Genomic DNA, 14,596 nt, shown 5'->3' on the forward strand with positions numbered 1-14,596 from the left:
ATTGAAACAATAATTTTAATTTCTTGAATTTTCGTCATCCTTCACAGAAATTCACAGAAAAATATTATTTTTAATAAATAATTTCAGTTCAACAAACCACATATTTTTAAACACATAAATTAACACAATAATTACAAAGTTCTAACAAACAAATTCATTTTTTCCTAGAATTAAAACACATTTCAATTAAATTTAATTAATTTTTAAAGTTATAATTAGAGTGATAATTAAATGTTTAAAAATAAAACTAATCAATAAATAATTATAAATAAATTTATTGATACGTCGATGAAGTTTAAAAGGAGATCAATTTCAAAATAAGAAAAAACCATACGGTAACTACTTCACAAATCAAAATCAATTTTTTTCGAGTTATTTTATTATTAATCACAAATTATTTATTAATTTTTTTAAATAATTTATTTATATTATTAATTTTATTAATTATATGCATGTGTGTTGTGATTAATAAATCAGTGGTAACACAACAGTGGTATTGGACACTTTGCGCGTATAAAACAACACAGACTGTTGTGGCTTGTAGCACTCTACTCTGGCCAGATGTTTGTGGTCGTATAGATCGCACAGACTCCTGAGTATAGATCTCTTGTATATGTACGTATTTTATCGCACATATATAAGATGTGATGTGTGGTCATTATGGTTCATTTGAATTTTAGTTCTCCGGCGCCAATTTTCAATATTTTTGTGTATTGGATTAATTTATGCAATTTTTTTTTCGCTTTTTTTTTTTTGCTTGATCTGTGTTTTATTGCATGTCAATCAAAAGTTGTAAAATATTTGCATAAAAAATGTTTTTATGATTTTATCTCAATTTTGGTTAAGTGTTTTAATTATAGAGCAGACGTATGCAAATTTATTTTTGTATATAACAATTTTTTTATATGACGTTGTTCAAAAGTACCATTCTTGACATTTATATCTATAATTTGTAAAAAAAACGTCTTTCAATACCCGTGTATTAGAAATTACGGTGACGGGCGAACCGACTGTTTTTATAATGGGAGGAAGAACCATACTGAAAATAACAAATCAAAGTTCAGTAAATAGACCATCAATAAAATAAAATTTTTTTGGATTGGACATACGCTAAGAAGGCGAAATAACACCAACAGTCGCCAAATCCTCGAGCGAACCCTCAAGGGAACAGGAAAAGAGTCGGTCAACAAGGAAATAGAGGAAGAAGGCAAGAGCTTGGGTGAAATAAAGTGTTTGTAGCGGTCCTACATCCCCCCATGGGAAAACAGGAACTAATTGTTGTTGGCGTAGGGCAGTCAACAAATTTCTTTTAAATGTTAAATATTTTGTGGGTATACAGTTTTGGGTTTACCACCGATAAAAAAGTAAAATAACTTATGGTGAAAATTTTAATTATCATAATTTTCTATTGTTTTGGTACCTTTTTGAAAGAAAAACTGGATTTTCAGTAATTTTTTTTCAAAATTATTCAAATTTTCGACCGAATCGAAAAGAGGCGGATTTAAAAGTGGTCGATTAATACTCTCCGATATCCACTAGCCTGAGGGATAAGGTACCTCACAGTACCTCATGGTTGATGTGGAAATCTTTGTATTCACTGGCTGGCACTATATTTTCATATTTAAAATTGGAAAAATTTACAAAAAATAAAAAATCGAAATTAAACATTTCGTTAATAAAATAAGTATAGATTCACATTCAAATGGTTAGTGTGCCCAGTAAAGCGGGCGGGAATCAGCTAGTAATTTATATATGAAGAATTAAAATCATAAGAATATCCAATAACATTAAAAAGGTGTTTGTTGTTAGCTTGAGGGTTCCCGATAGACAGTCTGACTCTGCTTTGGTTAATATATCATGGACACATATCTAATGGGTACACGGGTGTCCCCAACACTAACTAATACTGCCCACCTGGGCACATTCTTCTTTACATATTCTTATATAAAAGAAAGAATAAACTGAACTATCATATATACAACAGATACAGCATCACTTCTTCTTGTGACATGATGAAGTTGATGATGACTGCAGTTAACCATTGACGATGGTTACCATACTATAACAACGATAGGTACGTGTATATATAAGTACCGGATAGTTTATTAATACATCTGCTTTACAAGTTGTAAAATATTATTATAATAATTATTAATAATAATAAAATAATATTATTTATTAAAAAATTATTATAGCACGATATTAAAATATTATTATCTTTTAGGAATTTTATTAATATAAAAAAAAAAGTTTTTGGAATGTTTATTTGATTTCTTTTGTTTTGAAATGGGTTTGAAATCAATTTTTCCCTTGAGGAAAATTAATTTAAACAAAATTCGTAGTGCAGGAGCTTCATTAGCTAAGCGAAATCCTTGAAAAAATAATACATTTTTCTTAAAATCGAATATTGTATTTTTAGTTTTCCAAGATCTTTGATTTCGAAAACTAAGCGTCTAGAGAAAAAATAGCAAGAGTACTTTTTTGCTTAAAACTGAAACAAAAATACAAAAATGTTTTTTATTTTGAACAAAATCAAAATTTTTTTCGCGTGTATTGTTAATGTAAGGATTTATTCAGATAAAATTCTAGGGAAGATTTGCAAGAAACAAATTTAATTTGGAATGTGTAGTGGATGTATTTCGATGTGAGCCCAAGCCACTTGTACCCGCAGTGAGAGGTGTCCGTTTATCGATAGTTAGAAGATTGCAATTTTCGGTTTAACGGACAATCCATTTTATCGAGTATCTGGTAAAATAATTTTTCCTTAGCAATTAAATAAAATCGGCTAGAACTTTTAACTATTTTTTTATTTGATGAATTGTTTTTTGCTAATTTGTAAAAAAACTAATTAAAACCAACAAAACCCCCTCTCCAAAACAGTTTTTAACAACCCCTTGAGTGGCAGGAAGATGCATCACTTTTTGCTTTACCATTACCATGATTTTTTATTTAATTTTGTTTTGCTATAAAATATATTATTTAAATTGATTTTGTTTTCAAGAATTCACTCAGAAATTTTCAAAGAATTCACTCAGTGTTATATTTATTGTATCGAATCAATGGGTAGAAACATAATAATATTTTGAGCGTTTTAAGCAAATTAAAATCCTGTCTCAAACTCAAATAATAATAGTAAATACTTAGGTATTGAAAAAATAAATTGTTTTAATTTGTTTTCTTTTCATACATACATTCTCAATTTTCACAATAATACTTTTATAGTAATAAGTAGTTAATTATAAAACAAATTTTACATTGATATTGAAATATTATAAATAATTATTAAAGACAATATATTGCATTCATAATACATAATTGCAGCCAAAGTCAGTCAGTCAGATCAACATCGCATATGGGTTTTTTTTTTTTAATTTTGTATATGAAATAATTCTATTTACTTTTTACAAGAGTAAATAATACATTTTGTTGTATTTATTCATAGTACCATTTATGACAATTAAATCCAGTATTTTAAATATGATTACATTTCAGGCCCGTGCGCAGGAATGGTCCAAGAGAGGGGTTCAAACTTTTGTTCGCCATTGGTGTTATACAGTCAATAAAACAAGAAATTATTTTTTCAAGTAAGAGAACATTTAATTAAGTAAAATTGTAATATTCAGTCACTGTTTTTTAATAAGTTAATTCTGCGAGGTACAGAAAAAAAAACTTTTTCAAAACTCGCTGTGCATCAACTTCTATGGAAATGCGTCCCATAAATGGGTGCATTTACAGGACTATATTGTTAGTTCAAAATTTTTGTGGTTAGATTCTCAATAGGAGGGGTTTTGACCCCCAAAACCCCAGCTTGCGCACGGGCCTGTTACATTTTATGAATCAAATAAATAGAAATATAAAATATTTATTTCAATGTTGGAAGAAAAATATATTTATGATTTTTAAGTGTAAAAATATCGCATTCATGAACAGAGAAATAGAGAAAAAAGAATTAACGTCGAAAAATTTAGGGACTTCTGAGGACCGCAGCCAGAAATTTGTTGCTAGGGGGCGGGGTCCGGTATGGAAACAGGAACTCCAACAAAGAGAGAAATACGATTTTCAGTATTAAATTGCATATTTTATCAAAAGGTCATCCTTTAAAAAAATTGAGAGATGGAAAATTTCTATAGAACCAGGTTTATATCACCCTTTTAATAAAGATTAAATTGCTCCTGAAAGTATTAGCATCAAATACAAAAGACAAAAAAGATAAATTGCGCAAATGTAAATTACTATGCACACAAAAATTTTTATTTCGATTTTAAGCTTTTAAAATTTTGCAGAATCTTTAAAACATTAATACTTTCACATCCAATTCCTTCACCATTTTTATTCCATGTATATATGTAATATATATCAAGGTATACTAAGTTTAGTCCCAAGTTTGTAACGCTTAAAAATATTGATACTACAAACAAAATTATGGTATAGGTGTTCATAAAATCAATTTACGTTTGTCCTTTCGTCTGTCTGTCTGTCCGTCTGACAACACGATAACTCAATATCGAAAAAAGATATCAAGTTGAAATTTTTATAGCATGTATCTGCATATTGTACAAAAACATAAGAATCCATAGAATTAAATTTAATTATATACGAATTAATTAAAGTAACATTAATTGATTAATTAGAAACATAAGATTTTTTTCTATGAAATAAAGTTAATTAATTATTTACAATATTCATAAATAATTTAATTAATTGCGCAAAATAATTGTTATTTGCATAATAATTTTATTACAAAAGTAAATATTGTTTTTGTATAAATATTAATTATTAATGTTGTTAAGCTTTGATTCCCTAATATAGTTTTCTAATACAATTTATTACTTTTTCATAAGGTCGAATTACTTATGTTAATTAAAATAAAAAAATTCTTTGTTAAAAATCTGTACTGTATATCAGGCATGGAAACAGGCGAGTTATTTTAAGTTGAAGTCATTATTGTTATAAATTTATTGTGTGCCATAAACTTTATTGTGAGTCTCCTTATCTAAGTCCGCAATGCTCATAGAGGAGAAAGCGAGACGGGTATACGATTCTTCTATTTATCTCAGTTTCTCTAATAGTAATGAGATAGGTAGAAAAAAAAGAGTTAGGTATTTTTGGTTGTCACTGATTGGGTGATCACTGTCTTACTCGTATAATAGTTACAGAAGTCTGAGGGACTTCTCTGAGCCACGTTTGCCCATGCCTGTTGTATATAGCTTTAAACGCTCAAAGAAATTTTTGTTATATACGATAAGTTTTAAAAATTTTTATAAAATACTGAAATAAATCATGAAATTTGACATAAAAAAACTCCCAGATTTCATCCTTTATCTCTGTGTAAACCTCTTTAGGTAGCACTTGAGTGTCAATAACAAATATCATTTCGCAAATATCCAAGTAATGTCAGCGAGGATATTTATTCTGAATTTAATTTTATTGGAAAAAAGTTTGTGTCAATTCTGTTTGTGACCGAAAGAAAGGAACTCGTTAAATATTAAGCTTTTCATTATACAAATACAATGTCTCTCATTACCAAATAAAACTTCCACCCGTTTTCAGTTTTGGGTATTCTGTAAATAACTCGTTCTTAATTGATTTTATTCAAAAATTATAGGGCTTTCTTTATGCAATAGGCATATACTGAAATAAGGATATAACCAAAATACAAACAGTGGAACACAGGGCCGGATTTATACAAAATGGCAATGGCAAAATACTCCGCCCTAAGTTTCTTCAGCTAATTCTGATACAATAAAATACATGTACAATTTGAACTGAAGAGAAAAATTCCGACGTACCTTTTTTATCGATATTCGTCATTATTTCAGAAAGCGTGTGAATCATAATTTAAAAATTATATGTTTGGTTGAGAATATGTTTATGAAATTCAAAAGTATATAATTATTCAACATCTTCAACATTTTTCTTCATGTTTACAATAAAATTCACAAGTACGCAAAAATATTTGGACATTTCGATCAATTTGCCACCCCCAAAATTTGGCCTGGTGGGACCTGTACAGTATTCAATTCAATTCTTTATTTGCTCTTTTCTTATTGACAAACTAAACGATGTGCACACCCACAGGTATCACAAAAAGGAGGAAAATTGATTCAGAGGTTCTCAAAATATGCAGTTTTAACGAAAAACTCGAAATCTATTTCTTCCATGGAAATTTTATCTAATTAATTTTAAGTTAAATAAGATTCAATGACCTTAGGACATATTAAATTTGATGAAAATCAAAAAAATTTTTAAATCACGATATTAAAAATATTGAAATATCACATAGGCATACAGTAATACATTTACGCAATAACTATTGCTTCTGTATTGTGTAAATTGTATTCTTAAACAAAAAATGATTTAATGTACTCTTAAAATTTATTAATATTCTCACGATAAAATTATGTTAAGAAATTTGTAAAGTTAATAGATTAATTTACAAATTTTTGAAATTTATACGTAAAACAGTAATTTTTGATAATATTCAAATGAATTTTTAAAGCAAATTACCTATTGATGTGAGACTTAGATTAATGATGAAACATAAAAATGTAGATATTCGAATGCTATTGAATACTTAAACCGGTTGAAATAAAAAATTATTTGCAATTTTTAAGAATATTATCAAAGTGAATGAACTTTACAATTATTTTGATGGTAGATATAATATGCAGGGAACAATACTTTTGTGTGATACTCTTATAAATATTATCATAATTGGACAGGTTTCTAAAATTACATTTTTGTAGGCTTTGTAATTTTAAAAAATCTGTTGTGAACGTCATACAAAATCTCTGTATAGAAAATCACAAAAGAGATTTCAAAAAAAATCTTTGTTATTCCGCCGAGTAAAAACTAGTAACAATTTTTCCTTCGATTTTTTTTTTTTTTTGAAAAAGTTTTTTCACTTTTTTATCTACAGAACTTTGTGCAACCATGATTATATTGTTCTTAAACATTAAAAATCAATTTATCCATATTTGTTCACTCCAATCTGAGAATATCAAAATCTTCAATGGGCCTGATAAGCAGTTGCTGTTTACTATTCATCTTGATCTAGCATCCAAATGGGTAAGGGGGACGATACTTGTCCGTCGCCTCGTGACTAAAATCGTAACAATAAATTAATAATAATATGTGAACAATGTGTTATCCAATTTTTAAAGAAATCAATTATTATTGATTGATTAGTAATTTTTTTCCATATTTTTTTATGCAGCATAGTATGTAGTTTGATAAACAAATAATAATTTTTTTTTGACTCAACTAAATGGCAGGATCACTTATTCACAAACCCTACTGCTTGAAAGAAATTTGTAAAAATAATAGTTGATCAATAATAATTCATTTGTATAATAATTGAAGAATATAAATTTCCATTAAAAAATCCAAATCGTCTCTACAAGGACTTAAACTGTATGAAATATCCGTCCTTTTTTATTTTATTTTTTTCAAAAGCTATAGTTTCCAACAATCAGTAAATGTGAATTATATTGTAAGAACGCGAAAGTTTGAATGTGAAATTAAATTTCGAATTCATTGGAATATCTAAGAGGGGCAGCCATCCCTTCCCGTTCCCTTTCTCGACGCCATGATCGTTATCTTTTTTAAAAGTAACTTTGATAGACCTTTTCATTTCAATTACAATTCATGATTGTTTCATACAGACAGTAATAAGTTAGACAAAGATACAAGATATTGGTTATTCATTTCATCACATTAGTTTTTTAACAAACTGTCCGAAACAAAAGTTAATCACTTTTAAAAATAAAAGATCTATTGGCTAGGTTCATTCTTAATATTCTAGTAGACATATGCTTCATTATTTACTGGGATGTAATACACTTTGCCTTTATTAGTAAATAAAAAATTATTATATAAAAGTGTTATGAATTATTGTTACCCATAATAATCCCTTTATTTTGATTAAACATATTATCTAAATATAACAAATAAATTTATATCCTCATAAGCTCCCTAAATACATACATCCGACCAGGAGGCGAAACAAGTTATTATAATTTCCTATCATATAAAGACTTAAATTTTCTAAAAAACAAAAAAAAATTGATCGATTTAAAATATTTATTATATTTTATTAATTTTAATAATCAGACTATATTTACATAAAAAAAGGTTGATGCAAAGGTTATCGGTTTTATTTATCAACTAAGTAATTTTTTTTTCCACACTCTATGTTCAAAAATTCTCCATAATATATAAAATTGAATATATTCACCTACAGATAAATAATAATTTACGTTGTTTTTTTATTCGATTGAATTCGTGTGTCGTGTTTAAAACAAATTTATTTAATTAAAATAAATACAATTGTTTAAAGAAAGAAAATATAATTTTATTAAAAAGAAATCTTCTTATCAGAATTAAATTTTTAATACTATAGTACATAATATTTATTTATTTAATGTAACGGTATTAACTTTATACTGAGCTATTTAGCCTTGACTTACAGCTTACAATCACCAAACAAATTAATAATTAGTATCGTTTAACATTATACTATGTGAATTTAACACTTGCTACATACCTATTTCTTTTTATTAAATTTAATATCATCTCGTTTTTAAATTCATAAAAATATAGTTACGTTTTAAAATTATTTATAAAAAAAAAAATGGATCTAACAACCAATGATATTAGTTATTTTGTGGGTGTGGATGTAGGATCCGGAAGTGCCCGTGCTGCTTTAGTTACAAATGAAGGTCGTATTATTAAAACATCTGTGAAATCAATTCAAACTTGGTCACCAAAAACGGAATATTATGAACAATCATCGGATGATATTTGGGCAACTTGTGTTGCTGTTATTCAGGTATTGTTGTTAAACTCAATTGTTATGAAAATTTATAACCAAATCTTTTGATTGTATATAATTAAGCATCAAGAATGGGTAAGATGAATTTTGAAAATAAATTGCATTGTTCTGTTATTATCTCTTCGTAGATTATGATAATTTACTTTATGGTACGAAATTCATGGGTTTTGCTTCTATTAAATAACAATGCTAATGCAAAGCTGTAACCAATTGTCTAAACGAACATCTAGATTCTAGAATATAGAAGTTTATCTTAACCCTCACCAAAAAGAGTTGAAATCAACTAAAAAGTGATGTTTTTATAAGCAAGAGAACAAAACAAAACACATTTAACAATTAACAGACTTAATTGTTGAAATATTTTCTGTATATTGAAAAATTTATTCTTGGGATAATTGTGGCAAATCTATTGAGCTTACGAACAGATGTTTGAGGAAAATGTTCGTAGCACATAGTACTGCCCGGCCCAATTTTTCTCTAAAATTTTTAACTTTAGACCACTCTTTGTCTTTTCGTTATTTAAGCTTTTTTTAGTTTCACCTATCCGTTGTTTGTAATCAAATCTTACCGGTTCAATTTGGCCTACTACTCTCTTTTTCCCATCGCTTCCACCTTATTTAATATACAGTGCAGCGCATTTAAGATGAAGACCCCCTCATATTTTCGTTATTTATAAGAATGTCGATTTTAAATTTTGCACAATCATACTGGGTGACAGATCACATTTTTTAAGATACTTCAAATCAGATCATTATACTCAGCCTACTAAAAATTGACAAATAGGGTCGATTCTTAATATTTTGCCTAGCGAGATGGTTAGAGATATCGAAAAATGTTGCTTAGAATATTTTTTTATACCCATAGAACGATTTTCATGACATACATAAAATTCGTATTTTTAATTTTTTCATTATTTTGGTATTTACTCAAAATTATTACAAGTTTATTGAAATATTTGAATACATAACACTAGTAAATTATCAATTTGTCCAGTTTTTACATTCCATAGCACACTAGTTACAAAATTAAAAAATATACTTTTGTAACTATTGTGCTATGGAATGTAAAAACTGGACAAATTGATAATTTATTTAAGTTTGAATATGAAATAAAAAAATTGAAAATGCTGAATCTCTGAAATTTTTTTTTTTAATAGTTATTGTGCGCATAGACCTAAGTAGACCTATGTGTAAATAGGATTTGATATTTTTTTTACCCACCAGTCGAGTAAGCATGGCCGATAAGGTGCAAACAGGCTTAGTATTTGCCGGATTGAATCTGCAAAGCGAAGCGAAGTAGTTTGGCAATTAGGGTAGTAACGGTAATTGATTCATAAGCTATAATCGACATAGTTCTTTAAAAACAATTTAAATTTTTGTATATATATGTTTGTTTGTCCACTTCTCACAACGGAATGTTTTTATATGAATCAATAAAATGAATGAATTATTTATCCCTGACACACAATGGAATAATTTATTAAAAAAATAAATCAAAATATTTTGTATAAGTAAACAAATAAACAAGAATTTATTCTGATAACGCCTTAGTAACCAACAAATAAAAATAGTTTAAAATTTATTTTACAGGATGTCATAGAAGGATGTAAGCCACAATTAATAAAGGGAATTGGATTTGATGCAACATGTTCATTGGTAGCACTAGATGAAAATGGATCACCCTTAAGTATAAGCCCTACAGGTAATTAAAGCATGTGGCGTAGTATAGCGTATAAAAAATGTAACGTTCGAACAATACAGTGATATATAAAACAAGCCTTGGGGTGGGACTTCTGCGACTCTTGAGGCCCACGCGAATAACTTCCCAGTATAATAAAAAGTTATAAACAAAAAATCAATAAATAAAAACAAAAACTCGACCTACTCAAATCGACTCAACCGAATGTTACGAGTCACCACAACGAAGTCGATACCATTTTTTGTTCGCGCGATATCGATCGGGAGAAAATGACTACGTGCGTAGGACACGCACATACTTCTTGGTGTTAATGCCTTGTCCTGCCAATAAAACGCAAATATATGTTGAAAATTTCGATTTCGAAAATCAGACCCATTACAACTTCTTATACTGGGAAGTTAACAATATTTTAAGCAGAACATTCCTGAGAACTTTTTTTATCCTTTGCACCATTAACGAGATAATCCTAAATTAATTTGTTCCTAGCATGAAATTTTTAGTCTATGACTCGGAATTTAATTTGACTCATCAACGAATTGATTGTCCAGATTCGATAACTACAACATCGGACACCCTATTTTAGCTTAGAAGCAAAGTATTTGATTTAACAATCATCCTATTTTTAGGAAACAATGAACAAAATATAATTTTATGGATGGATCATCGAGCTTCTGAAGAAGCTGATTATATCAATTCATTTAATCACTCAATATTACGTTACGTTGGTGGTAAAGTATCCTTAGAAATGGAAATTCCAAAATTACTATGGTTGAAGAAAAATCAACAGGATAATTGGCATAAATATCGTTACTTTTTTGATTTACCTGATTTTCTAACGTGGAAAGCCACAAATGCTGATTCTAGGTAACAAATTACGTTTTTTTAGAGAGTTGCGTACCCATGCAAGAGTTCTTTACAGTTGCAAGAATCTTTAACAGTTGCAAGCACTTTATATTTCTTGCATCTACCAGTTTCGATATCAAAACCAGATTCATTTTGATATATAAATTTAAAATGAGTATACCAACTTACATTGATATGAAAAATATACCCATCTCAGTCAATCTTAGTTAGAATTACCTTATAGACATCCTTACTAACAGTAAATGCACTAACATAAACTTTACAAAACAATAGCCTTTTGTTCTTTAAGAATAAATAGGTTGGATATAAACATTTCTAGTGATTAATCATTACATGTAGATTACAAAACACAAAATTATTTTTCATAAAAAATAAGGATTATAATTATTTTTATAATAAAATTAGGCATTCATCCACATGGAAGCAAACACTAACCAGAAAGTATTGAAAGTATTACGTCACGACATGATAAACGCTATGTAAACAACATTACATTTTATACATTACATAACATTTTATAACTGCTTGCATTTTATAACCTTGCATACAAAAAAATTATTGTATGCCAAGTCGTGATGTCATTCAAGACGCCATGGCATTCTACATTGTTTTCGAAGTGCACGTGCACCCTCCTGCACTCCCATCCGGCTCTTATGCATTGAGTTAGAATTTACACTTTGTCGATAGCAATTTTTGGTTCAGTTGGTAATGATACACACTGGTTTAATAAAATTACTAGTTTGAGTACTGAACCCTGTATTCTTTATATCTAAACTGAGTTCATGTAAAAAAATTCCAAAACTAGGTCGCTATGTTCGCTTGTATGCAAATGGAATTACGTAATTGGTGTCGACGAGAAAGAAGGGTGGAATGAAAGTTATTTAGTAGAAATAGGCCTCGGAGATTTATTACAAAATAATTGTGAAAAAATTGGAAAAACTGTACTAATGCCAGGAACACCTTGTGGTAAAGGTTTGACAGAAAATGTTGCTCAAATATTGGGTTTGTTACCTGGAACACCGGTAGGTGCCTCAATTATTGACGCCCATGCTGGTGGACTTGGAATGATTGGTTGTTCAACGGAAGGGGTTTCAAATGATTTTGAAACACGTTTAGGTTTAATTTGTGGCACATCAACATGCCATATGGCAGTCAGTCGTAATCCTGCATTTGCGCCAGGTATCTGGGGGCCATATTATAGTGCTATGGTACCGGGTATGTGGTTAAACGAAGGAGGTCAAAGTGCAACTGGGAAATTAATTGATCATATCATCGATTCACACCCAGCGAAAAAAGATATTCAAAAGAAATTAACTAATGGCATGTAAGAATTAATCCAAAATTTGTGGAAATGCTAAGAAAATTATTTTATAATCTATTTTAGGCATATACAAACATACCTTTCAAATTTATTAAAGGAACTCACGGAAACAAAGAAAATTAAAAGTATGGCATATTTAACTAAAGATGTACATGTTTGGCCAGATTTTCATGGGAATCGATCACCTTTAGCAGAGCCAACATTACGTGGAATGGTAAACCGAAAAATTAAAAGTAATCCTTTTATTTCCTCTTACACAAACTTTTTTTTTCAGATTTCTGGCTTGAGTTTATCTACCAGCGAAGAAGATTTAGCCATTCTTTATTTAGCCACAATCCAAGCTTTAGCGGTAAGTTAATAAATTTCTTGAGGTTAATGACTGCATATATTGCAATATACTGACTCACAGGCAGACTAAGTAAAATTATATGCGTCTCGGGTGGCAGGCTTTAAAGTTGACCAACAAAAAATGCACAAACAAAATGCGTAACAGAATACCCTATAATTTGTCAGTAAATTTTCAGTGGCTTCTAATAGTAAATCAAACGATCAAATAAACCTGTTTTACGAAACTTTTGGGTAAAAATTACCTTGGAAGAAATATTTTTATTCAAATTGTTAACACTAGGTCTTTTCGCCACTCAAATAGTGAGCATGAAATAGAAAAAACTTCCATCAGTTTCCAAAAGTTTCTTTAAATATAATGATTCACTTTTCTGTTGTGTGGACTCTGTGGGCGCTCATCTGTATCATTGGATCTTTGCCAATCCAAAACATGACTTTGTAGCCAGCCTAATTTTAATTAAAGTTTTTCATGCAAAATTTTTCTTTTCAGTATGGAACCAAACACATTTTAGACACACTTCTACATTCCGGCTACACAGATATTCATTCAATATTAATTTGTGGTGGTCTAAGTAAAAATCCAATATTTATACAAACTCAAGCTGACGTTGTTCGAATGCCAGTACTGTGCCCGCATGAAACGGAATCAGTATTGTTAGGAGCCGCTATTTTAGGTGCATGTGCCGCACAACAGTTTGCATCGGTTCATGAAGCTATCAAAATTATGGGTGGTAATGCAGATATTGTACGACCAAATGAAGAAGTTGCCAAATATCATGCTAATAAATATAAAGTGTTCTTGAAAATGGTGCAAAATCAAAAGACTTATCGAGAAATTATGTCAAATTAAAGTTTTAAGAATTTCTTTTTTATTAAATGGCATAAATTTTATAACTTGTATAATAAATAAATAAAGAACAACATATAAATATAATCACTTCTGTAATATTATTGCCTATATTTCTTTGATAAATGAATTTTTATCCATTATAGTTAATAAATTTAGTACCTCTGTCAGCTTTTATCAGAGCAAATTCCGAATTCATTACTTCAAGCATAGTTTTCCATTTGAGTAGTTGAGAATCGTATACAGACCGTAAGATCATGAGAGGCCAAGGTGCTGCAATATTATCATTTAGTCTTTCGACGAGACTGGAGAAATACCAGACAAATTTTCGAGGTTTACGTTTTAAAGATTAGTTTTTCAGTTTTCAAAACAACTACGATTTTTTTGGTTCTGTCAATGTTTTCTAAGCAAATAAGGCAATTTTCACCTACTTCTAAATTGTATCAAGGGAAAATCGTGGGGTCTACAAAAAATATTAGTATAAGCTCTGCGAATGCCAGAGTAATAAGGATCTGCAAAATAGAAAACTAATTTTTCGATATATTATCCACGCAGTCCGCTACCAAATTTTTTGTTCTTTTTTTCTCAAGTTCAAAAGGGTTTATCTTTAATTTTCATGTAAAAGAGGTAAAAAATTTCTAACTCAATTCTTTGAAGGCGTCTTTAACTCATCGTCGTTAATCATAAG

General features: G+C 28.9%; 1 protein-coding gene across 1 annotated transcript; it reads left to right on the plus strand.

The window, feature by feature from the left end:
* The first annotated feature begins 8,435 nt into the window (after positions 1-8,435).
* Positions 8,436-13,945, plus strand: LOC123294894 (FGGY carbohydrate kinase domain-containing protein). The gene is made up of 7 exons (XM_044876082.1): positions 8,436-8,830; positions 10,423-10,534; positions 11,158-11,395; positions 12,201-12,719; positions 12,780-12,930; positions 12,991-13,065; positions 13,552-13,945. Exons 1-7 carry the CDS (start codon positions 8,633-8,635, stop codon positions 13,909-13,911), a joined length of 1,653 nt encoding a protein of 550 aa, XP_044732017.1. The 5' UTR covers positions 8,436-8,632; the 3' UTR covers positions 13,912-13,945.
* The last annotated feature ends 651 nt before the right edge of the window (positions 13,946-14,596 follow it).

The sequence above is a fragment of the Chrysoperla carnea genome, chromosome 3 (genome assembly GCF_905475395.1).
Source record: "Chrysoperla carnea chromosome 3, inChrCarn1.1, whole genome shotgun sequence".
Classification (NCBI taxonomy): Eukaryota; Metazoa; Arthropoda; class Insecta; order Neuroptera; family Chrysopidae; genus Chrysoperla; species Chrysoperla carnea.